The 26,646-nt window shown below is 36.8% G+C and overlaps 2 protein-coding genes and 1 pseudogene across 2 annotated transcripts in view; 2 read left to right on the top strand and 1 right to left on the bottom strand.

Annotated features, from left to right (window-relative positions):
* The window catches only part of LOC113670009 (techylectin-5B-like), a 74,500-nt gene that overhangs the window by 22,484 nt on the left and 25,370 nt on the right, over nt 1–26,646 (bottom strand). The window lies entirely within an intron of this gene.
* Nucleotides 7,344–12,566, top strand: LOC149050956 (uncharacterized; annotated as a pseudogene).
* LOC149050955 (uncharacterized) lies at nt 15,619–26,315 on the top strand. Its single transcript, XM_089197986.1, has 10 exons — nt 15,619–15,792; nt 20,078–20,400; nt 21,809–21,914; nt 22,373–22,546; nt 22,936–22,991; nt 23,082–23,128; nt 23,641–23,744; nt 23,969–24,019; nt 24,451–24,568; nt 24,703–26,315. Exons 2-9 carry the CDS (start codon nt 20,092–20,094, stop codon nt 24,546–24,548), a joined length of 945 nt encoding a protein of 314 aa, XP_089054112.1. The 5' UTR covers nt 15,619–15,792; nt 20,078–20,091; the 3' UTR covers nt 24,549–24,568; nt 24,703–26,315.

Below are 26,646 nucleotides of genomic sequence, written 5' to 3'. Positions count from 1 at the left end.
CCTTTTGCATAAATCTTTGAAAGTACACTGTTTTCCCCGTGAATAAGACGTTTTTTTTTTCAATAAGCAGAGTGTTGAAAGTTTAAAAGATGTACAGGGTTTCAATTCTGTCGGTTTTCTTCGACTTCGGGCGAAGTAAAGGTTTGCACAACTTCATTTAGAGGAAAAAATAAAAAATTGTGTTTTGGGGATCATTGTATATTTATATATTTAGTTATGATCGATTCGGTAGGTTGACTTTATTTCTTGGAGGGACTTCATTTTCGTGTGTTATTTATGCAAAGACTGCTCTACCTATCGGTTTGCCAGGGTTATAACCCACGCAGGATGTCTGGAGTACATAAGGAAAGTTTGGATTTACCAGTGCAGTAATCGATAGGCTTTTGGCTGATTAGGGCCCTCGTAATATCTCAGTTGTTCTTTAAAACTTCGAAGCTCATCTGAGTTTTATGATGTGATCAATTTCCAGGTAATTGATTGTGTGATGCAGCCTTTTTCCCCTTTTCTGGTCATTTTATGCTCGGCAAAGATCCTCAACTTCTTCGGAAAATGCCGTCCTTCAGCTTACTCAATAAGCGGCCACCAACTATCTAGTCACGTGATGTCCACCATAATTTGTCTCCAGTCTTTCTGAGTTTGTGACCACGAGTGTAACTAAGATCCATTGCAAAAGTTTGAACTTTCGTTTAAAAGATAAGTCATGTGACTTTAATGACGCAGGAAAACATGCCCACCCAAAGGATTATGGACCAAAAACAGGATTTATCTACTGGATGTGTCTGAGTCACCCAAGGTTTGTCCGTTTAATACATTCCCAATGTTTCTTCGTTTGATTGCGAAAAAATCTGCATTGTAATGATTTATCTCTATTTATATATCTCTCTCTCTTTGGAAATAATAAACATGATAAGATCAATAGTGAAGTCAAGGTTGACGCTCGGTAAGTGTAAACTTTAAAGTCGTTTTATTTCTTTTTGACTTAATATGTACAGGTATCTAATCCTGTCTTTACCTCGAGTACAGGCGTTCATATGCAGACCTATAAAACGAATTGCTTATGAAAGATTATGCACAAACAGTAAGTATTTTCTTTTCTGGTCAGAAGCAACAAATTATTACTCTTTCCACTGTGCAGAGGCAAAATAACGTTTGAGGTACCAACTTTGCACTGCACCTTTCGATACGTATGCTTATTCATAACAGATTTCAGTATTGTCGAATAATTATTTCCCGCTAAAAAGTATCGTAAATTATTATGTTTACGATAGTTACCCATGAGTTTCTCTCGAAGAGAGGTGACCAGATTAGGCAACGATATCCGCAAAACCCTGAAGGATTTGAACATGGTCACTCAAAGGATTCGTTTCAAGTAAATTACATCAGTCAAATTTTCGTGAAAAAGATTCACCACGAATATTATTAATTCACCTACTTTTTTTGACCCTAGGCTTTCCATTGATTTCTTTCCTACTTCATCACAGGTACATTACACTCAGTTGACATTTAACTAACCACAAGTTTTAAGAACTAACAAATTTGTTACTCGAGTTACCCTGAGCTCAAATAATCTACTGACATGACTATTCCTCATCAGTCTTCTAAGTTGTAATTAATTTGTTGTTCAATTTTTCACATCAACACTTTGGGATTGGGAAAGCAAACTGACTCATGCCCCCTCCCCAAAATGCAACTCAAATGCTGATAAATAACAGTATTTTCTAAATGAAAATATGTAGAAATTCATAGCATGCCACACACAAGCCCTATTTTTTAATTAGTAAACAAAATAACTATCCTTAATGAAAGTCCTCTTGAGAGGAGATAAGTGCAGGTGACATAATTACCACTAACAATTGGGTGGAAAACGTTCACCATTTTGCTTGGCCACTTCACAAACGAACTTGGTCAACTAAAAGTTTAGCGTATTTGGCGACGTGCGCTCCAGTGGAGCGGGCAGATCTTGAACATCTACGCATTACAGATCGGCCACTCCAACAACTTCTAACATTGCACATACATTTTGCCACTCCATTTAGTGATGTATTGTATTGCTTATGGAGTAGCTTCCGACAGTAGACTGGTCTCTCCTTTACTCTTCGGAGAACGAGACCGTCAGCCATGTTTCTACTACAAAAGCTATAATTTACGAAAATGAAATGCTAATACTGAATATTTCCAAACTCCTATGGGACACGACTATAAGAGATCCTCGCAGCTAAGAACACTACTGAACTAGTGTTTGAAATAAGACCTGAAAAACTTTTTTACAGGCCTGTACAGGATTTGAACCAATGACCTCTGCGATACCAGTGCAGCGCTCCACCAACTGGGAGCTGAGCAATATGTTAGGTCCAAATAAACCATCCAAGTGATGAATAATGATTTTAGATATATGAAATTCATATATTTGCACTTCGGTGAAGAAACGAATATAAGGGATCCCCGCAATTAAGAACACCACTGAACTAATAATGAACTTTTTTCAGGTCCTATTTTAACTACTATTTCAGTAGTGTTCTTAGCCGCGGAGACCTCTTATATTCGTTTCTTCACCACAGTGCAAAAATATGAATTTCATATATCTAAAATCATTCCTACGGGACAGCTTCACGCCCACGTGATTGACATGACGAACGCAATCTATTGTCATGGTTTTATTTCACAAGCAAGATAAAATAATCGCGTCCGACTCTTATGGGCTTTAAAACGGCTTGCCGTTTTAAATGCCCTTAAAGGGCTCCCGCTCATATTTTATCTGTTACTTAAAGTAGAACTTGTTTTAGCGTAGACTTTTAGAAAAATAGTTTTCACGATTTTCCTATTCAAGTTGTTGGGATTAAGTAGAGTTGACATATCTCTTTGACAGAGAACGTCTGACGCTCCTAGAATTTAAAAAAAAAAAAAAAAAAAACCAAACGGGATTTATCTCACGAAAGTAAACCAAGTCATCCTAAGAAAAAAAAATGGGATTTTTCAACCAATATGAAAGCGCTCTATGTTTTCGGGCAGATCTCTCATTATTTAATTCCGTTTTATTCCATTTATCTGTCTTGTCCTTCGCGAAAGTTTGAGTATATCGATTTATTTCATCATCTTTGTTATGAGATCTCTGGCCATCTGTCGCTAGGACAAGTCGTTCAAATAGATAAAGTTTGTATTTTCTTCTGTCAGGTTACAGTGGTCTATTCATTTTTAATAACCTGATGCCCACGCCTTGCCTCGCAGGGTCTTAACAATACCTTCCTTATTCTGCAAAACACAAATTGGACTGCAATGAAGTCTATTTGTGTTAAAGTTTTTGTACGATTACATCGAAGCAAAAGACCGGATGAGCTTCCCAAATATCAGAAGGTTTGCAGTTAACAATTAACCCGCTTTAGATCAACTTAAATTCCTCCCAGTTGACAATATTTTTCTCGCCCTAGTACGTGAAACTCTTTGTTATTATGCATGATACAATAGTGAGCTTAAAGCTTTCACAGAAACCTAATCAACTTTTGCAAGAGTCCTTCAAAGTATACTTTTTCCCAGTTTATAAGGCCTTCTTTTTCTAAAAGCAGAGTGGTAATAGTCCAAAAGATATACAGGGTGTAAATCATATTTTCAGGCGAAGTAATGGCTTGGACAATTCCATTTAAAGAAAAAAAAAATTATTCGGGTTATGTGTTTTGGGGGTTCATAGTAGATTTATAAATCTGGTTAATATTAATTGGGTAGGTTGAGTTTATTTCTTGGAAGGACATCATTTAATTTTTAGTTTGTTCTTTATGCAATAGACTACGCTTTCTATCGGTTTACCCAGACTATAACCCTCGCAAGATGTTCGGAGAACATTGAAAAAGTGGCTATACGATGGGTTTTTGACTAATTAGAGCCCTCGTAATATCTCATTGTATATATAGAAATCAAAGGTTTTCTTTCAAGCAACGTTTGTGGCATTGAAAAAAACCCCTTTTACGAATAGATGTTGAAAAGAAGTTAATTGCAAGTCGATAAGCAGCGATGGCATACGTGAATGGTTATAACGTTCAAAGTCGATAACCCCATCAATACAACATTTGCACGGCCTCATACTGCATTGTTTTGCAATTAATATCGCTAGCTGAAAGAGTCACAGCTGGATTTCAATTTTTTAGGTTTGCTTTTCGTATCGTAATGCTAATTCAAAGGCTGATTGCTTTATTGAAAAACACTATTAGCTGTTCCCATCCGGCTAAATTACTTTGGGAAGTGTCTTCAATATTTTTTCCCACTAATTTCATGGCACGGCTTTGAAAAACATCATATGTTCCTCACAGCTTCACAACGTTGTCGGAAAATGTCGACCTTCAAAAGATTTTCGTCCGAAAATGGGATGCATCTACATGGAATTGTTTCCTTCATTTAAGGTCTGTTATCTTAATATATTTCCAGTATTAAAATGCGAGACTCAGAATGACTTAATTACTACGAATGATGATAAATTTTATTTCCACGTTAGATGAGCGAACAAACCAGAAATTTATCGTTGTTTTGTTCCATTCTTACTCGTATCAAGATAAGCAAGCACTTTTAAAAAGTTTGTTTAATTCCTTCGACAAAAACCGGAATTAGCTGTGATGATACAACCATGAACTGGACTTTCCAATCAGATTCCAATCAAATTAAGCCAAATTTTATCTCATTTATTCAACAGACCCTCAAAGACGAGCATTGTACGGTTATCCACTGTACTTCCGCAATAGCCATGGAATCTTCCTAAACAAAAGCGGGATGTTTTTTGTAGAGTAATTCTATCTAGGAGAGATTTGGTGGAATGTGTTTTGTTTTGTTTTGTTTTGCCTCAATGTTACTAAAGTCCTGTGATGACGCACCGCTATCTCTAAAAATGAAAGAGATCTTTTTCCCTTTTCTTCCAAATATGGTGTTACTTTAAAAGTTATTTAGCTTAAGTCACAAGCTTAAAAAGAAAATGATTAGACTTTTAAGGTCCTTGCTATCATATAAAACCTGTACCAAGATTTTAGCCATACAATAGCAAGTCAGGTGATTATCTTATTGACACGTAAATTTTGAGAGATTACTTAGGGGTCCCCATCTTCTTTAGGCGCAGATAGATACCCATATGATTCCCATGAGATCATGACAATTACTTTTGAGTATATATTTGCTAAATTCGGGTTTCCGAAAACTGTTCCATTTCGTACTCTAAGAAAAGGTTTGCTCAAATCCTAGAAAGAAAAAATAAGTGATAAGTCAGTGTCCTCGTTTGGGAGAAAATTATGATTTAAATATTAGGTGATCTACGACCATAGAGAAAAAGTTGCCACTGTTTGCGTGCGCGCCCTTGTTTGGTTTAAAACCGGTATGCATAGTAATGATGCGTAATGTAATACTCCTTGAGAGGGTCAACCTCTTTTAACAAGGAGTCAACTGAAATAAGAGCGCAAGTACTTAAGCGTTATGACACATAACTGTCTCTAATTACAGTAAAAGTAGTAATGAAACAAAATAAATTTCCCTCGCAACCTTTTTCGAAGCGTATTATTATTTCTCTTACATTTTTATACTCCTTGGGATATAGGTCGCCTATAACAGATACAATCCAAACCCAAACCTCCTCTCTCAACGCCCGCATTGTACAATTCCAAGGTCCTCCTGGCGCATCAAATTCCGCTCCTTGTACAGCAAGTTTAGTTTTTTGACCATTAATGCAAGCTGAGAGGGTTTTATTGGATGCCTTTTGAGATCACACGGTCAATCGACAAGATCAAGTCAGTGTTGCAATTGTGTGATTCATGAAACTGCACATAAAGCCATGTAGGAACCTGCGCCTCTAACGAAGAACTTGAGCCCTGGCTTATGACTCTTGAAATAAGCCAAATTTCGTTGATTATTATTGCAGTCGCTGTTTGAAACATAAACTTTTCATCTGTTTCCTGAAAAAGCAGCTTGTTGTGATGACTCTTGTACAGTTTTTCTACCAGCAGGTTACTCCAAACCAAACCCAAATTAAACGAAACAATAACCTAATGTAGAACAAGATTTCAAGACAATGTACTGTACTTAAGCAGAATCTGAAGTAAAGGTAATACATATTTGATCAAATCATTGGTTCCGTTGCTTGAAAAAAAAAAAGAAAAAAAAAAAAGGTTGTCACGATTTGTCTATTGAAGCTGGTGGCGATTAAGTTAAGTTGACATATCCCTTTGACAGAGAATGTTTGACGCCTATAGAACTTAAACAACACACTCATTTAAAGTAAGTAAACCAAGTCATCCTGGGCAAAAAAGAAAGTATAATTTTTCAAGCAATATGAAAGTGCTGTATGTTTTCGGGCAGATCACATATCAGTTTCCTCCGTTTTATCAATTTATTTGTCTTATCCTTCTCGAAAGGTTTAGTTTATCAGATTATTTCATCATCTTTTTTATGACATCTCCAGCCAAATGTCGCAAAGACAAGTCATTTAAACAAATTGAGTTTGTATCGTCACGTATCGGATTACAGTGGTCTATTCATTCTTAATTACTCGATGCCCACGCCTTGCCACGCAGGAGATTCTTTCTGCTAAACACAAGTTAGATTGCTATCAAGTCTATTTGTGTTAAAGTATTTGTACGATTACATCGAAACAAAAGCTCGGTTGAACTTCTTGAATGCCAGAAGGCTTGTAGTTTACAGCTAACTCGCATTAAATCAACTTCAATTCCCCTTAGTTGACAATGTTCTTCTCGCTCTAGTCCGTGAAAAACTCTTTGTTCTTATGCATGATACAAAATTGTGCCTAAAGCTTTCTTAGAAACCTGATCAACTTTTGTATGAGTCCTTCAAAGTAAACTTTTTTCTCGGTGAATAAGGCTTTCTTTTTCTATAAGCAGAGTGTTAAAGTTTCAAAGATGTACATGGCGTAAATCACATTTTTTGTCTACGACTTCAGGCGGGGTAACGGCTGGCACAACTCCATTTCAACAAAAATATACTGGGGTTATGTACTTTGGGGATCATAGTAGATTTGTGTACTTAGTTAAAAACAATTCGGTAGTTTGAATTTATTTCTCGGAAGGACGTCATTTTCGTGTGTTATTTATGTAATAGATTGCACTTTCTTTCGGTTTACCAGGATTATAACCCACGCAGGATGTTCGGAGAAAATAAGAAAGTTTGGATTTACCAGTGCAATAAATGGTTGGTTTTTTGACTTATTACGGCCCTCGTAACATCTCAGTTGTTTTTTTAAAACATCGAAATTCATCTGGGTTTTATGATGGGGTCAATTTCCAGGTTATTGAATATGTGATGCAGTTCCGTTTCCCTATTCTGGTCATTTTATGCTCATCAAAGATCCTCAACGTCATCGGAAAATGTCGTCCTTCGACTTACTCAATAAGAGGCTACACCTATCTGGTCACGTAATGTCCATCATAATTGTCTTCAGTCTTTCTGAGTGTGTGACCACGTGTGTAACTAAGATCCACTGCAAAAGTTTGAACTTTCGTTTAAAATATAAGTCATGCGACTTAAATGATGCAGGAAGACATGCAAAGGATTATGGACCAACAGCAGGATTTATTTACATGGATGTGTCTGAATCACCCAAGGTTTGTCCTTTCAATAATTATATTCCTAATGCTGGTTCGTTCTATAATAAAGTTAGGATGCAACGCGCGCTGTCATTGGTTGAGAGAGCGTGCTCTACCAGAGTATAGAACATAGAGTCGAGGTAAAGCTTTCACACCATCTGCCAAATTGTGCGACCATTTCCCATTCTATTTTTTTTTTTGTTCTTTCTTCGTTAATTGAAAGTGAAATTTCGGAACAAGTGAGACGACAAATAGCGACAGGAGAAGTAATAATAATGAAAAAAAAAATTATTTACTTATATTGCGCGTGTTACATATGCACATACTCGCACGCGCATTACAATATAATAATCTTACAGCACCGTCTTTACAATCATTACAATCAGTACAATCATTACAATCAGTACAATCATTACAATCAGTACAATCATTACAATCAGTACAATCATTACAATCAGTACAATCAGTACAATCATTACAATCAGTACAATCATTACAATCAGTACAGTCTTCACAATCCTGATCATTGTATAGTATTTACAATCTTAAAAATGTTTATAATCATCAAAATCTCTACAAATGTGATATTATTAAAACTATGATATTTATAATTATTACAATATTTCTAATCATTAAAATCTTAACAATCATAACATTATTAGACAGATGGTATTTAAAGCAGATAGGCTTTCCTGAACAGGTGCACCAAACAAAGGTTTGTAAACACGTCGAGCGCCGTAATTTACGTCATTATAATGTGGGCAGAGACGAAAATCTTTAAAGAAAAAGCGAAATAAACGAGTTTTTAAGGTTTTCACGCTCATTTAGATTGCAACCTAACATAGGTCGATAAAAATCAAACACAGGTAACACTCGTACAGTAAATATACTTTCGTGTTCAAAAACAAAACAGGAATGATGAAAGTTCTGGCCAGCAGGTGGCATAACTGTTAAAATTCACACTTACCATGAATCATGTTGAGGTCCATTGCGGCCAGCTTCTCATGACAATCTCCGGTCATTGCTGTGAAGAAGCCTCACAAATTACTTCGGCCTCACTCCACCTCGAGTGAGCAATTAAGAGCTTGCTCTAATATCCTGTCCGATGCGTTGACTGGAAGGCCATATTGGTCACATCCCGAGCAATCTTCGTGTTTCTGTGGATTTATTCATTCGTGGGGTATAGGTTACACTGAGGACAAAGTTCCTCCCTTATATAACCCTTTTTTAATAACAATATGTTATATGTTATTATTATTTTAATAAAGTTGTTATAAATAAATTAATTAATATAACAAAAGCCTTGAACGGTTTGTTTTCTGATTGACATGTGAAAAAAATGCGTTTTCATGGGGTTTGATTCGCCCAGATTTCATTGAACATGCCATTTTTAGATTCTGTAATAGACCTAAAGACTTCAGGCAAAAGTGATAAATTCGACCTGCCGAAGTATTTCAATTTGTAAGCTAGAGCAGATTGTGAACTTTGATGATTTGTAAACTTTGATGGTTTGACATTTTTGACAGTTTACGTTTTGCACAGCAAATCAGATTATTTGAACCATTCTAACAAGGATTCTGATTGGCTTATCGCAACGTGCTTTATTAACGAATTAAAAAAACGTGTCGAGTGCATTGTTGAGTTATGTAGGCACTCGGGAATTTTAAAGAACACGAGCGAAGTGCGGAGAAGCACGAGTGCTTCTCGTACTTCTCGAGTGTTCTTAAAAATTTCCAAGCGCTTACATGACTCAACAATGCTCGAGAAGCAAGTTTCTTTATTTCTTTTACAAAATGTATCGTGAGTTGCGCGCGCTCGTACCGATGACGTAGGCTGCGTGCATTATATCTCAACAGTGCACTTGTGTGACGTAAGGTGCGTGCTTTATGGAAATATAATGAAGTCGTTCTGACCAATGACGGCGCGCACATTTCTCTGCTGACGACGTTGTTGTTCGCTTTGGACATATAGTTTGTTTTGATCAAAAGTAATGCACTTCTTTTGTGCCCCATCCCCTTCCTGCGTACTTTACAACAAAACAGAGCACAGACAAGGCTTCTCTTTTTGTTATTTATTGCGAAAAAAAAAACCTATAGTTTAATGATTTATCTCTATTTCTCTCTCTCTCTTTGGAAAATAGACATGTAAAGATCAATAGTAAATTATAATTCGACGCTCGACACGAAAAACAAACGGTTTTTTTTTTCCTTTTTTATTTTTGAAATTGAGAACCCAGCAAAATTTTTCATTCGCCTCCAGTTTTGTGCAGAAATACAGCAAGAATGGCCCTCGGGCGGAAAGAGGATATTATTGGATGACGACTGGGAGCAGAGAAGTTCAATTTTATTGTGATATGACGAACTACGGTAAGCCCCAAGTCAAATAATTCCTTTCAGTCACGACTTTTATATTTTTTTATTACAGCTAACTTAACCCTAGAGTCTACCCGAACATCAATGTTTTTTATCCTTTGTTGCTGAGTTTTCAGCGGTAGTCATCTTATTCAATCAAGTTCACCAATTCAATCCAAGTTAATTAACTGAAACATAACCTACCTTCCACGCTAAAAAAACTCAAAAATTACCCAAGAGTAGTGACTATGATACAGTTCGTTGGATCATGTAGCTCGAATCTAAACTACTAAACCTGTTCTGGTCTAGAATCTAGGAGATTCCTGGTTAAAAAACCTGGAAAAAATCAAACTAAGATGAAAACAAATGTTCAGCCAGTTAAGAGTTAGGGTTTGGAACTCCCTGAGCACGCAAAATCGTTGTTGTGGACGTGGTTGTTGTTGTTGTTGTTGCTGGTGTTATTTATTTGGTTTTTCATATGTTTATTCATATATTAATTTCATGTGATCTTATTTTTTTCTTTACACACAGTCCCTGACTCATTTAACGAGATGCTTCTAGTAGTCATGCAATTAAAATGATTGCATTGTTTATTTTGTATTGTTGATATATGTAGATGGCGGTTGGACTTTGGTAGTAATCATTAGCTCCAAGAGTAACGATCACCTGCAAAGTGCTGAAGTACACTGTTTTAAACCCACACTGTGCGTTCCCTTTGTCGAAAAGAACAGAGACATCACGGCGCGAAAGTTAGGAGACGAAGATATACACGAACTGCTGCATTTTGAAGGTAAGGCATTTTGTTGGTTCCCCTAGAGTTCTAATGTCTTGGCTCCATTGAACACAATTAGGGTTTTGCTTTCTACATCGTGTATTCGCTCAGCCTTCTATTTTTGTTTCTGCTGCAAATTTAAAGGAAGGCGATTAAAAGTAAGTATGCTCATAGAGAACTTGGAAGTATATGTTTTACACAGATTCCATTGCATATGACTTCTCACCCCTAACCTTGGCCCTTTTTTTTTAGGAACTTTTAGAGTTGATGTTTTGACGAAGAATGTTACTTACACAGTTTTTTACCAGGTATTGCTCATTACATGTTTGAATTTAATTTTTTTTTTATTGTTAAATCGCATTATTGAATAAAATCTTGCATTCTGATTGGTCAACGAAGCGAAGTATTTAGCATGGAATTGCGAGTTGAAAACGAGGCTAAATGATATTGTTTCGCATCCACGTAAACATAACAACTATCGTCAAATTGTAACAAAGTTTTCTACAATGTCATTTTAAAGTGTTTTCAAGACCATTGTCTCCTTTTGAAGAGCCAAAAACGAACAAAAGCGTTTTTTAAAGTGAGTCAGAGGTTCTTCCCTGATTTGAAATGAACTACAAGTTCTTGGAGAGGCATATAAAACCTCTTTCGCTTGCGATAACAAGAAAGCGGGAAATCCTTTATACACGGCGCATAAAATAGCAGGGAAAAGTTCAACCTAACAAGACGTAGACGCGTCAGCGGAGGAAGTGCCAGGGTCGATTATCAGATATACAGAAGAAGAAATAAATACCTTCAATCGCGATGTTAAACTTTCAGTGCTTTCACTTGGACACTTCATTTCTTTCAGTTTTGCCACCGAAGAGGCAAAAGGTGTAAATTATTTTTCTTTTCGAGCAAATGATTTGGAATTTTGAAAAAAAAAGATTTTAGATAGATAAACGGCCTGTAAATTCAGTGAAATACCACTATTATCCTTTAGACGGTGTGAAGCTTATTTAAAAACTTTGAAAACAAATGTAAAAACAAGCACATGGTACAAACAAAGTTGTCAAAGAATCAAACGCGTACGACTTAATTTGCTTCATATTCGCTAACGCAATGAAAGTTCCGACGGCTGACTTTGAAATAGCTCTCTCTGGCGCGGGCTCAGGATAAAAACAGACAGTATTATTCCTTCTGTTTTTTCTTATTTTTATTCAGTTATGCGATTCAAGGAAAACCATTACCTGACCCGTGAATTCCGCGTTAAATTGTACTTGAAAACCGATATCGCTTCGCGATTCGTGCGATATCTGTCTTCGCGTGCAATTTAACGCGGAATTCCTTAGTCAAGTACTGAATTTTCCTTTTGAATAGCGTAAGTAATTACGTATATCCTTTTTGAAACTCAATTTTAGATACCAAGTGGCCCAGAAAAGTTTAATTCAACATGTGGCTATGGGACGTAAGTGCATGTAATACAGATGATTTAGAGTCTGCCAAAGTAGATTACCTTTCTCTCTCGCGTCAGTTAAAATCGTGGTTGAATTCGAAGTCACAAACTCCTCCCATTATCCCTTAAGCTATGCAAAAACCGATATCATTGCCTGAGTTTGGTCGGAACGAAAGAAAAAAAAATTGGCTCTTGGTCATGAAGCATAGACCTGGCTGTGCTCTGTTCTCACGTCATGTCCTCGAGCCAAATATCTTCCCGGCTGGCCCTCCCACTCAGTCTATAAGTCATAGAATTAGCATCAACGTGGTTTCCTCAAATGTAAAGCCTCTGGAAGCTAAAGCTTAGGTTTAAGTTTATCTGTTTATGTTCCCAATTCTACCAGGGTGACTATATCATTCTGCTTTCCAAAGCGAACACAACGATTAACTCGTGCAGATGAATAGAGTAGGTCCAAAAAGAGAGACTATTGTATTTTGTTACGCTTTCCTTTGTTTCCTTTTTTCTACCTTTAGTTTTACTTTTGTCGAATACGGGTCTCCACGCATAATCATTTCTCATTCTTATCCTTATCAAAGGGAGACAAACAGTTGTGCATATATTGACGTCGGCTACCACATTTACCCCCCTTGCCACAGAGGTAATAGAAGTGATGATATGCGATGATGAGTTACGAACTCTCGTCCTCGTCTGCAAATGAAACGCAGAAGACCAAGAAAAACCAGAGACATTGAAATAAGATACACCATTTGGTGGCGGAATTAAGAAAATTCAGAGATGAAATTTTGGAACTTAGCTCCGTGCTTTTTAACTTTAAAAGTATTTCATAATATTGGAACTAGTCGGCCGGAGAAAATTTTCCAATTCATATATTTAAGAGTTTGTATGCAACGAGATGTGAGAAATTGCACTAGTTAAAAACACACGCGAAGCCAGTTTTAGGGACTTTACTGGGAACAAAAACTTGTGCATAATACCCTCCCCCCTCCCCCCAACCCCTTTCACCCCCTTACCTCAGAGTAAGAATAAAAATTTCTCTTTCTCAAGTGCAGTGCGCATTTTAAATATCAACTCTTTCTCCTTTCTTAATCTACGTATCTTGACTCTTTTTGTTTCTGGTCACTAGCCTTCGACCGACATGACGATGGGGAGTGTGGTTATTCGTGGTATTCATTTCGATTTCGAAATTACTTCTTATTAATAGCTGATTAATAAATTGTCTTTCTTCCCTCTAACATCAGCACGCATATTCTCCAGCTTATTCTTGATACGTTTACCAAGGTGCTGACAACGATAATATGTCGCTAGTCACTCTAAGGGGCCAAAGAAGCCTGTATAATCTTATAGTGGAAGAAGCAATGGTCTGATGGCAAATCGCAAGTGCCTGCTTTGCTCTGCAGTTTGGGTGACACTTGAGAGGTTTACTTTCAACGCCCGACGAGATGTAAGACCCTCTCTAATAGATTAACCTTTAAGCCGGAGGTGCACCAAACTTTGATGGCCAAATCGTGTATTTCAAAACAGTCCCTGACTCCCATATTTCATTCCATTCTAAAATAGACCCTGGAAGACGAGCCTTGTATGGTTATCCACAGTGCCACGGCAATCTAATATTGCTTGTAGAATAACCCTGCTTCAGAGATATATGGTAAATTATAACCGCATTCTATTAATCAAGCAGCAAAAATCGGAATGAGCTGTGATGTAAAGCAATCCTCTCTGTGAGAGATTTATTTAAATGAATTTTGTTTTAGTTCTGTTTTCTTTTAATTTTACTAAAGCCCTGTGAGGACGCACGGCGACGCACAAAAACGATAAGGAGTTTATTATCCTTTTCAGCTAAATATAGTTTTACTTTAAAACTTAATGAGCTTAAGCTATCTCAAGTCACAGTAGGTTAGCTAAGAAAATAAAAAGAACTTTGAGGTCATCCTCATGATATGAACCCTGCGCGAAGATTACTGCCATACATAATCAATTTGTTTTATCTTATAGCTATGTTAGTTTTGAAAGAATACTTGGGGGTCTTTTTCCTCTATAGGCACAGATAGATACCCGTATGATTCCTATAAGATTATGACAATAATATTTAGTATACTTGCTAAATTCGTGTTTCTGAACATTACTAGTCCTTCTTTTCGTAACCTGTAAAAAGTTTTACTCAAATCCAAGAAAGAAAGAAAAAAACAAAAAACAAAAAAAAAGACCACTGTACTCGTTTGGGAGAAAATTGTGACTTAAATCTTAAGTGATCTACGACCATAAAGAAAAAGCCACCACTGTTTGTGCGCGCGCGTTAGTTTGGTTTGGAACAGTTATGCATAGCAAGGACGTGTAAAGTAGTATCACTTGTGTAGGTCAACTTCATTGAACAAGGAGTTAACTGAGATGAGAGCGCAAGTAGAAAAACTTAAGTGTTATGACACATAACTGTCTGTAAATACAGTAAAAGTAGCAATAACACAAAATAAATTTATCTTCCAATCTTGCCGACGCCCGCATTGTACGATTCCTTCTGGCGCATGAACTTCCGCACCTTATGTAGCAAATTCACTTTGCCGCCACAGCTACCGGTAAAATTTCCGCCTAGCTCCATCCTACATTACGCATTCAGTTCTTGGATAGAGAAAACAATGACAAAAACAATACATTGCCATTAGGAATACAGATTTGTTTTACAATAGTATGGGGCTGTGCGGAAATTTTACCTGGCTTCCGACAGTAGACTGGTCTCTTCTACTTTACTCTTTGGAGAACGAAACCAACAAGCCATGTTTCTACTTCAAAAGCTCTTTGAAAATGAATTGCTATATTCAATGCTGATTATTTCCAAACTCCTATAGGACAGCTGCACGCCCACGTAATTAACACGACAAACGCAATCTATTGTTACGGTTTCATTTCACAAGCAAGATAAAATAATCGCGTCCGCTTTTTATCGGCTTTAAAACGCCGGCTCACCGTTTTAAATGCCCGTAACGGCTCGCCTTTTAAATTCCCATAAAGGGCTCCTGCTCCTAGTTTATCTGTTACTTAAAGCAGAACTTGTTTAAGCGTAGACTTTAAAAAAAATAGTTTTCACGATTTTCCTATTCAGTTTGTTGGGATTAAGTAAAGTTGACCTATGCCTTTTAAAGAGAATGTTTGACGTGTATAGAGTTTAAACATGAGTCATTTCACGAAAACAAACCGAGTCATCCTACGAATAAAACATTATTATTTTAAACAATATGAAAGTGCTCTATGTTTTCGGGCAGATCATAACTCAGTTACTTCCGGTTTATCCAATTTACCTGTCTCGTCCTTCTTGAAAGTTTTAGTTTATCGGTTTATTTCATCATCTTTAATATGAGATCTCAAGCCATCTGTTGCAAAGACAAGTCGGTTCAAGTAAGTTAAGTTTGCATCCTCATGTATCGGATTACAATGGTCTATTCATTTTTAATGACCTGACTCCCACGCCTTGCCACGTAAAAGATCTGAAAAATAACTTCCTTTGTCTGCAAAACACAAGTTAGATTGCTGTCAAGTTTATTTGTGTCAAAGGTTTTGTACGATAACATTGAAACAAAAGCCTGATTGAGCTTCCCTAATGCCAGAAGGTTTGTAATTTACAGCCAACTTGCATTGGATCAACTTCAATTCCGCTCGGTTGATTTTTTTCTCGCTCTGGTACGTGAAACTCTATGTTGTTATGCATGATAAAAAAATTGTGCTTAAAGCTTTCTTAGAAACCTGATCAACTTTCCATGAGCCCTTCAAAGAAAACCTTTTTTCCCGGTGAATAAGGCTTTCTATTCTATAAGAAGAGTGTTAAGAGTTAAAAGATAAAAGAGTTTACAGGGTATAAATCATACTTTTTGTCGACTTCGGGCGAAGTAATGGCTTGCACAACTCCGTTTAAACAAAAAAAATATTGAGGTTATGTGTTTTGGGGATAATAGTAGATTTGTATAGGTACTTAAAATCAATTCGGTAACGTAAGTTGAGTTTATATTTTGGAAGGATATCACTTTCGTGTATTGTTTATGCAATAGACTTTTTATCGGTTTACTTTATTTAATTCCGTTTTATTCCATTTATTTGGTCTTAACAATACCTTCCTTATTCTGAAAAACACAAATTGGACTGCAATGAAGTCAATTTGTGTTAAAGTTTTTGTAAGATTACATCGAAACAAAAGCCTGGACGAGCTTCCCAAATACCAGAAGGTTTGTAGTTTACAGCTAACCCTCTTTAGATCAACTCTTATTCCTCCCAGCTGACGATATTTTTCTCGCTCTAGTGCGTGAAACCCTTTGTTATTATGCATGATACAAAATTGTGCGTAAAGCTTTCTTAGAAACCTAATCAACTTTTACATGAGTCCTTCAGTGTACATTTTTTCTCGGTTTATAAGGCTTTCTTTTTCTATAAGCAGAGTGTTAAAAAGTTCAAATGATGTACAGGGTTTAAATCATATTTTCAGGCGAAGTAATGGCTTAGACAACCCCATTTAGACAAAAAAAAAATGTTCTGGCTATGCATTTTTGGGGATCATAGTAGATTTGTAAATTTGGTTAATATAAATTTGGTAAGTTGAGTTCATTTCTTGGAAGGACGTCATTTAATTTTTGTGTGGTACTGATGGAATAGACTACGCTTTTTATCGGTTTACCCAGACTATAACTGGCCCGCAAGATGTTCGGAGAACATTGAGGAAGTTTGGCTTTACCATAGGTTTTGGACTAATTAGAGCCCTCGTAATATCTCATTGTATAAATACAATGAAAAATTGTTAAATACTTGGCTTGCATGACGCGGCGTTTCGTCCCGGCCAAGAGACTCATCGGATACCTTTCGTAAATTTATAGCGAACTCGTCGAGCATCGCGCTCAAAGTTCCGTTCGCGAAGTCAAGATGTTAGCAGTCTAGCCCTTTATCACGAAAGGATTCCCAAACGCATTGTCACAAGTTACAATGTATGCAATGAAAAGTTCTCAAATACTTGCGAAAAATTTGCAGCTGCCCGAGACTCTTTTGGTCTCCGACCTTTAAGGGGCTTTAAAACGGCTTAAAAACGGTTCGCCGTTTTAAACGCCCATAACGGGATCCCGCTCATATTTTATCTATAGCTCAAAGTATCACTTTTTTAATTGTAGACTTTAAAAAAATTTTTTTCACGATTTACCGATTCAAGTTCTTGGGATTGGGTAATGTTGACATATCCCTTTAACAGAGGACGTTTGACGCTTATAGAATTCAAAAAAAGTAAAAGTAAACAAAGTCATCCCAGGAAAAAAGATGGGATTTTTCAACCAATATGAAAGTGCTCTATGTTTTAAGGCAGATATCTGATCAGTTAGTTCCGTTTTATTCCTTTTATTTGTCTTGTCCTTCGCGAAAGTTTTGGTTTATCGGTTTGTTTTATCATCTTTGTTATGAGATCTCTGGCCATCCGTCGCTGAGACAAGTCGTTCAAATAGATAAAATTTGCATTTTCATGTGTCGGATTACAATGGTCTATTCATTTTTAATTACCCGATGCCCAAACATTCATTTCACGAAGTTAAACCACGTCATCTTGGGAAAAAATGGGATTTTTCAACCAATATGAAAGTGCTCTATGTTTTCGGACAGATTTCAAATCAGTTAGTTTCGTTTCATTCCTTTTATTTGTCTTTTCTTTCGCGAAAGTTTCAGTTTATCGGTTTATTTCATCATCTTTGTTTCGAGATCTCTGGCCATCTGTCGCTAAGAGAAGTCGTTCAAATAGATGAAATTTGTATTTTTTTGTATGTATTTTCATGTGTCGGATTGCCTCGCAGGGGATCTTAACAACACCTTTCTCTTCTGCAAAACACAAATTAGTCTGCTGTGAAGTCTGTTTGTGTTAAAGTTTTTGTACGATTACATCGAAAAAAAAAGCCTGGACGGGCTTCCCAAATACCAGAAGGTTTGTAGGTAACAGCTAACCCGCTTTACTAGTTGGATCAACTTTAATTCTTCCCAGTTGACGATATTTTTCTCTGAAACTCTTTTTTATTATGTAGGATACAAAGTTGTGCTTAAAGCTTTCTTAGGAAACCTAATCAACTTTTGCATGAGTCCTTCAAAGTACACTTTTTCCCGATAAGTGAGGCTTTCTATTTCTATAAACAGAGTGTTAAACGTTCAAAAGATATACAGGGTGTAAATCATGTAAGTAGTGGCTTGCACGACTCCATTTAAACAAACAAACAAAAAATCTTCGGGTTATGCGTTTTGGGGATCATAATAGATTTGTAAATTTGGTTAATATCAATTTGGTAGGTTGAGTTTATTTCTTGAAAGGAGGTCATTTTTGTGTGTTATTTATGCGATAGACGGCGCTATCTATCGGTTTACCCAAGTTATAACCCATCCAAGATGTACAAAACATAAGGCAAGTTTGGACTTACGATGGGTTTTTGACTAATTAAAGCCCTCGTAATATATCATTGTATATATACAATGAAAAATTGTCAAATACTTGTGAAAAATTTGCGGCTTGCATGACGCGGCATTTCGTCTCGGTCAAGAGACTCATCGGATACCTTTCTTAAATTTAAAACGAACTCGTTGAGCATCGCGCTCAAAGTCCCGTTCGCAAAGTCAAGATGTTAGGAGTCTAGCCCTTTATCGCAAAAGGATTCCCAACCGCCTAGTCACAAGCTAATTACAATGTATGTAATGAGAAGTTGTCAAATACTTGTGAAAAGTTCGTGGCTGGCCGAGACTGTTTTGGTGTCCGACCTTCAAGGGGCTTTAAAACGGCTTTAAAACGGTTCGCCGTTTTCAACGCCCGTTAAGGGATCCCGCTCATATTTTATCTATAACTCAAAGAAGTACTTGTTAAGTGTAGACTTTAAAATTTATTTTTCACGATTTACAAATTGAAATTCTGGGAATTGAGTAAAGCTGACATGTCCCTTTGACAGAGAACGTTTGACGCTTATAGAATCCAAAAAAGTAAAAGTTAACAAAGTCATCCTAGGAAAAAAGATGGGATTTTTCAACCAATATGAAAGTGCTCCATGTTTTCGGGCAGATCTTTAGTCAGTTAGTTAGTTTATCGGTTTATTTCATCATCTTTGTTACGAGATCTCTGGCCATCCGCCGCTAAGACAACTCGTTCAAATAGATAAAGTTTTTATTTTCATGTGTCGGATGACAATGGTCTATTTTTGATTACCCGATGCCCACGCCTTGCCTCGCAGGGGATCTTAACAAGGCTTCCGCTTTCTGCAAAATACAAATTAGACTGCTGTGAAGTCAATTTGTGTTAAAGGTTTTGTAAGATTACATCGAAACAAAAGCCTGGATGAGCTTCCCAAATACCAGAAGGTTTGTAGTTTATAGCTAACCCGCTTAAGATCAACTTTAATTCCTCCCAGTTGACGATATTTTTTTCGCTCTAGTGCATGAAACTCTTTGGTATTATGTATGATACAAAATTGCGCTGAAAGCTTTCTTAGAAACCTCATCAACTTTTGCATGAGTCCTTCAAAGTACATTTTTTCCTGGTGAATAAGGCTTTCTTTCTCTACAAACAGTTGAAAAGTTTAAAAAATGTACAGGGTGTAAGTATCATTTTTTTGTCTTCGACTTCAGGTGAAGTAATGCCTAGCACAATTCCATTTTACCAAAAATATATTGGGGTTATGTGCTTTTGGAATCATAGCCGATTTGTATATTTAGTTAAAATCAATTCGGTAGGTTAAGTTTCTTTCTTGGAGGGATGTCATTTTTGTGCAATATTATTTATGCAATACACTGCACTCTCTTTCGGTTTACCAGTGCTATAACTCACGCAGGATGTTCGGAGAACATAAGGAAAGTTTGGATTTACAAGTGCAATAAACGATAGGCTTTAGACTAATTAGGGCCTTCGTAATATCTCAATTGTTCTTCAAAACTTCGAAACTCATCTCAGTTCAATGCTGTGATCAATTTCCAGAAATTGATTGTGTGATGCAGCTTCGTTTCCCTATTGTGGTCATTTTATGTGCAGCAAAGATCCTCAACGTCTTCGGAAAATGTGCTCCTTCGACTCACTCAATAAGCGGCTACCACCTGTCTGGTCACGTGATGTCCACCAAGATTGTCTCCAGTTTTTCTGAGTGTGTGACCATGTGTGTAACTAAGATCCGCTGCAAAAGTTTGAACTTTTGTTTAAAAGATAAATCATGCGACTTAAATGACTCAGGAAGACATGCCCACCCAAAGAATTATGGACCAAAAGCAGGAATTATCTACATGGATGTGTCTGAATCACCCAAGGTTTGTATTTTCAATAATTATATTCCCAATGCTGGTTCGTTCAACAATAAAGCTCAAATGTAACGCGCGCTGTTATTAGTTGAGAGAGCGTGCGTGCTCTATCAGAGTAAAGAACATGGAGTCGAGCTAAAGCTGTCACGCCATCTGCCAAATTGTACTGCGTCCAACCATTTCCTAGTCTTTTTTCTAGCTCTTTTTTCGTTATTTAAAAGTGATTTTTCTGAACAAGCGAGACGGCAAATAGCGACAGAAGAACCAAATAAAGGTTTGTAAACACGCTGAGCGCCGTAATTTATGTTATCTTAACGTCAGCAGAGACGAAAATCCTCAAAGAGAAAACGAAATGGACGAGTTTTGAAGGTGCTAAAAATAAAACACAGCAAACACTCGTACAGTAAATACAGTTTCGTGTTCAAAAACAAAACAGAACAAAATATGAAAGATGAAAGATATGGTCAACTGGCATAACTGTTAAAATTGACGCTAGCTCACCACGGCGATCTCCGGTGATCGTTGTGAAGAAGCCTCACAAATTACATCGGCTGCCCTTCGAGTGAACGATTAAGAGTTTGCTCTAATACTCTTTCCGATGTGTTGAGTGGAATACCATATCTGTCACAGAAGGCGAGTTGTATGGCGCTGTCATCCCGAGCACTCTTCATGTTTCTGTGGATTCGGCTGTCGTTCGTTCATAAAACAAAAGCCTTGAACAGTTTGTTTTCTAATTGACATGTGAAAAAACGTGCGTGTTTTTACGAGATTCGATTCGGCCGGATTTCACTGAACAAGTCACTTTCAGATTCTGTGATAAAGACTTAAAGAATTCAGGTAAACTTGTTATATTCGACCTGCCGAACTATTTCAGTTTATAAGCTAGAGCATGCAGATTGTGAATTTTTATGATTTGTGAACTTTGATGATTTTTTAACTTTGATGATTTTTTAACTTTAATGATTTTTTAACTTTGATGGTTTGACATTATTAACAGCTTAAGTCTTGTACGATAAGTCAGAGTATCTGAACCATTCTGACAATGATTCTGATTGGCTTATCGTAACGTGCTTTATTAGGGGATAGAGCATTCTGACAACGCTGTTGTTCGCTTTGTAAATAAAATTTGTTTTGGAAGTTGAAAATAATGCACTTCTTTCGTGCTCTAGCCGCTTCCTGTGCGTTTTACAACAAAACAGAACACAGGCCAGGCTTCTCTGTTTGTTAATTATTGCGAAAAAAAACTATAGTTTCATAATCTATCTCTATTTCTCTCTTTCTGTTTGAAAATTGAACGTGTTTAGATCAATAGCAAATTCAAGTTCGACGCTCTACACCAAAAACCAACGATGTATTTTTTTCTTTTTTTTTTTTTTTTCCAAATCGAAAACCTAGCAAAAGTTTTATTCGCTTCCAGTCTTGTGCAGTAATACAGCAAGAATGGCCTCAGGCGGAAAGTGGATATTACTGGATAACGATTGGGAGAAGAGAAGTTCAGGTTTATTGTGATATGACAAACTACGGTAAGCCCAATTCAACTTATTCATTTCAGGCACGATTTCATAGTTTTGTGAGAAATTTACTATGATTGCATTAAGCCTCATTTTCCCACTGTTAAATATCGAGGAACCGACGATGGTTTTAACATGACCTAACCTACTTAACCGGTTTTGATCTAAAATATAGGAGATGACTGGTTAAAAGAGCTGACAAAAATTCGACTTAGATGTAAACAATTGTTCATCCAATTGAGAGTTAGGATTTTAAACTCTCTGACCATGCAAAATCGTCGTGCTTGTTGTTATTTTTGTTGGCGTTTTTTGCTTACTTTTTCATATGTTTATTTTTCTCTCAGTTTATGTGTTTCTACTTTTTTCTTATGGACAGTCCTTGGCTATTTTAACGGGGTGCTTCTATTAGCCATGCAGTTAAATGATTGTAAGGTTTATTTTGTAATGTTGATATATATATATATATATAGGTGGCGGTTGGACTTTGGTAGTGACCATAAGCTCCAAGAGCAACGATCACCTTCAAGGCACTGAAGTACACTGTTTCCAACCGACATTGTGTGTTCCCTTTGTCCAAGAGAACAGCAACATCACGGCGCGAAAATTAGCAGACAAAGAGATACAAGAAATGATGTATTTTGAAGGTAAAGCTGTGAGCTGGATTAAAGGCGAGTCATTCAATAAATGATTAATGCTTTTACTGATCGGATCACACTGCCCAAGAAATTCTCAGATACAATAAAATGTTATCATAGAAAAAAAAAGGTTTCAACGTCTATCATTTATATATATTTCTATATATGTTGGTCCACCTGGAGGTAAGATCTCTTGGGTCCATTAAATATAATTAGCCGCGTTTTGCGTTCTACTTTGTTTATTCTTTTAGTCTTCTATTTTTGCTTCTGCTGCAAATTTCAAGAAAGGAAGTTTCATGTACGGTATGCACAGAGAGAGCTTGGATATATTTGATTTATGCAGATTCCATTGCAGATAATTTTTCACCTCTAACCTTGACACGTATTTTATTTTCCAGGAACTTTTAGAGTCGATGTTTTGAAAAAGGATGTTACTTACGCCGTTTTTTACCAGGTATTGCTTATGACATGTTTGAGTTTAACTGCTGTTTCTTGTTGAACAACACGAGTAATTATGTATATCCTCTTTGAAACTCAATTTTAGATACCAAGTGGCCGAAAAAAGTTTAACTCAACATGTGGCTATGGAACGTAAGTGCTTGTAATGTAGATAAATTAGGGTCTGCCAATGTAGACTGCCTTCCTTTCTCGCCTCGGTCAAAATTGTGGTTGAAGTCACAAACACCCCCTTCTATTATCCCAAAGTCCCAAAGACAATGCAAAAACCAATATTATTGGCTCAGTTTGGTCGGAATGGACGGTAAAAAATTTTACTCTTGGTCATAAAGCACTGACCTGGCTGTGCTCTATTCATACGTATCGTCCCGCCTGGCCTTCCCACTCAGTCAATAGGTCATAGAATTAACATTAACGACGTGACCTTAAATGTAAACCATCCAGCAGCTAAAGGTAAAGGTTGAGATGAACTCTTCATGTTCCCCATTCCACCAGGGTGACCTATGTCAGTTTGCTTTCCTAAGCGAACACAAGAACTAACTCGTGCAGATAAATAGAGTAGGTCCAAAAAGAGAGACTATTGTATTTTGTTACGCTTCGTTTTGTTTCCTTTTCTTTATCTTTGCTTTTGTTTTTGTCGAATACAGGTGTCCACGCATAATCATTTCTTATTCTTATCCTTATCAATGGGAGACAAACGATTGTACAAATATTGACGTGGGCTACCGCATACACCCCGGTTGCCACAGAGGTAATAGAAACGATGGTATGCGATGATGAGTTATGAACTCTCGTCCTCGTGTAATAACACGTAGAAGACCAAGAATAACCAGAGACATTCAAATAAGATAGGTTGAAGAGTAAGAATAAAAATTTCTCTTTTCGGCATAACTAAATGCGCATTTTAGATATCACCTCTTTCTTCTTTCCTTCCTTAAACCACTTACCTTGACTCTTTTTGTTTCTTGTCACTAGTCTTCGACGGATATGACGATAAGGAGTGTGGCCATTTGTGGGCTTCATCAAGTAAATGGCAATTTATATCTAACGCAAAATTAATACTTATTCATAGCTGATGAACATATGGTTATTTAACCATTTCCCTTTAACGTCAGCACACATGTTCTCCGTCTCATTCTCGATACATTTACCAAGGTGATTACAAGGATAACATGTCGCTAGTTACTCTAAGGGGCCAAAGAGTTAAGACTGTATAATCTTCTTACAGTGGGAAAAGCGATGGCGTGATAGCAAATCGCAAGTGCCTGTTTTGCTCTGCTTTTGGGTGAAACTTGAGAGGTTTACTTTCACAATGCCATTCTACCGCAGCTTACCTAACGATATGTAAGACCTATAATAGATTAACGTTTGGGCCGGGGGAGCACCAAACTTCGAAGGCAAAATCGTGTGTTTTAAAATAGCCTCTGACTCCCATATTTCATTCCATTCGAAAACAGACCCTGGAAGACGAGCCTTGTATGGTTATCCACAGTGCGGAGGCAAAAATAGTCACGGAATCTACCACAACAACGCAGGGATGTTGTTTGTAAAATAACCCTGCTCTAAAGAAATATGGTGAGTTCTGCCAGCATCCTCAGAATCAATCAGTAAAAACCGGAATGACCTCTGATGGTATAATCATGAAGTAGACTTTCCAATCACATCATTCCAAATTTTATCTTATTTGTTTTTATCTTTTTTATCCTCAGAGCCTCAAAGACGAGCATTGTATGGATATCCACTGTGCTTCGGCAACTGCCATGGAATCTTCCTAAACAAGTGCGGGATGTTGTTTGTAAAGTAATCCTATTTGGGAGAGATTTGGTGCAATGTATTTTCTTTTGGTTTTGTTGTTTTAATTTTGCTTAAGCCTTGTGATGACGCACGGTGACGCCTAAAAACGAAAAGGAATTTATTTTCCTTTTCATCTAAATATAATGTTATTTTAAAACTTCATGAGCTTAAGCTATCTCAAATCACAATAGTTTAGCAAGAAGATAATGAGAACTTTAAGGTTATTCCTATGATATAAACCCTGCACCAAGATTTTTGCCATACATAACCAATTTCTTTTTTATCTTGTAGGTATGTAAATTATGGAAGAATATCTGGGGGTCCCCGTCCTCCTTCCGAACATTAATCCTTTTTGCACTCTGAGAAAAGGTTTTGCTCAAATCCATGAAAAAAAAAATGATAGGTCACTGTGCTTGTTTGGGAGAAAATTGTGATTTACACTTTTAGTGCTCTATAACCTTAAGAAAAAGCCACCACTATTTTTGTGCGCGCGCTAGTTTGGTCTGAAACAGGTATGCATAGTAAGGATACGTAATGTTGTACTACTTGTGAAGGTCAACTTCATTTAACAAGGAATCCACTGAAATGAGAGCGCAAGTAAAAAACTCAAGCGCTATGACACATAAACCGTCTATAAATACAGTAAAAGTAATAATAAGACAAAATAAAATTCCCCTCCAATGTTTTTCGAAGCGTATTATCCCTGGGATATAGATCACCCACACCCTGACATAAAATCCAAACTCAAATTAAACCTTCTCTGCCGATGCCCGCATTGTACGATTCCAAGGTCTTTCTAGTGCATGAGACTCCGCACTTCGTACAGAGGGTTTTGTTTACTGATCATTAATACTGAGATTAAATTATTCATTGCGTGGCTTTGATAAAATAAAAAAGATAAAATAAAAACAACAAACAGTTACAGTTTCCATATCGAGCCCAATTTTTGATAATTTGTGAGGGTAAGTTCATTTCTTTCCCCTATAAAACCAATCAATAGGCAGTATATGAGTCACATGTTTACCTCTGTAAACCGCAATATAAATCAACTGTTTGAAACCTCGGGGAGGGTTTGAAAAGGTAGTAGGGAAAGGCATAGTTTGATCAGAATAATGAATCAGTAGAACCATCAATAAGATTACTTTTCATAAAGATTTCCAACTCTGCTATTTATTATGCTTAACTTTAGTAAAGACGAGCCCTAGAAATTTGTACAAAGTTTATTAACCCTTTAACTCCCAGAATTGCTTAACAAGTAGGTTCTCCCTACATTATCCATGCACTATCCAGCAAAAAGGTAATGAGAGTACTCCAATTATATCAGGTAGAAGTTGTTATCTTGATATACCACCAAATTCTCGTAACTTATTTACAAGGATATTAGTAGCAGTTAGAGAGGAGAATTAACAATCAGATCTTGGGAGTAAAGGGGTTAATCAATCACTAGTTTGCATCCTCTTCTGCCGTCTCACAATTTTTCAAATAACGGTTAACTGTATAAAATAACAAATAAAGCGAATTGGGCGGATAATGATCTCCATTTTGCTTGTAATCATATTGTGACAGCATACCACCCAGGGGTTAAAAATTCAAAACAAATACTGATGCAAGAATGGAATCTCGTCCAAAATCAGCCACTGCTGAAAACAATTTACAAAACGCCTCCGATTATATCATACAAAAGAGGTAAATCGCTCAAAGACATACTCATCAGAGCGAAGCTTTAATTAAAGGCTTTTGCGTCGCAAACGTAAAACCACACAGGGGAGTCTGTGTAGGCCTGTCTATGACCTTTTCAATCTGTGATATTTTCCAGGCAGGCCCCGTCCCCTGCGTGACATCACACTCTGTACAACTTT

The sequence above is a fragment of the Pocillopora damicornis genome, chromosome 2 (genome assembly GCF_964200805.1).
Source record: "Pocillopora damicornis chromosome 2, jaPocDami1.2, whole genome shotgun sequence".
NCBI classification, from domain to species: domain Eukaryota; kingdom Metazoa; phylum Cnidaria; class Anthozoa; order Scleractinia; family Pocilloporidae; genus Pocillopora; species Pocillopora damicornis.
Note: the sequence above shows the minus strand (reverse complement) of the source record. Positions and strands in the feature narration are given on the sequence as shown.

Excerpts from the sequence above, each read along its gene's own strand:
- LOC149050955 (XM_089197986.1), top strand. The coding sequence starts at position 20,092 with ATGCAGCTTCGTTTCCCTATTGTGGTCATTTTATGTGCAGCAAAGATC. Across the intron at positions 20,401-21,808 it reads ATGTGTCTGAATCACCCAAG|TCTTGTGCAGTAATACAGCA; the intron begins GTTTGTATTTTC and ends ATTCGCTTCCAG. Across the intron at positions 22,547-22,935 it reads AGAAATGATGTATTTTGAAG|GAACTTTTAGAGTCGATGTT; the intron begins GTAAAGCTGTGA and ends TTTATTTTCCAG.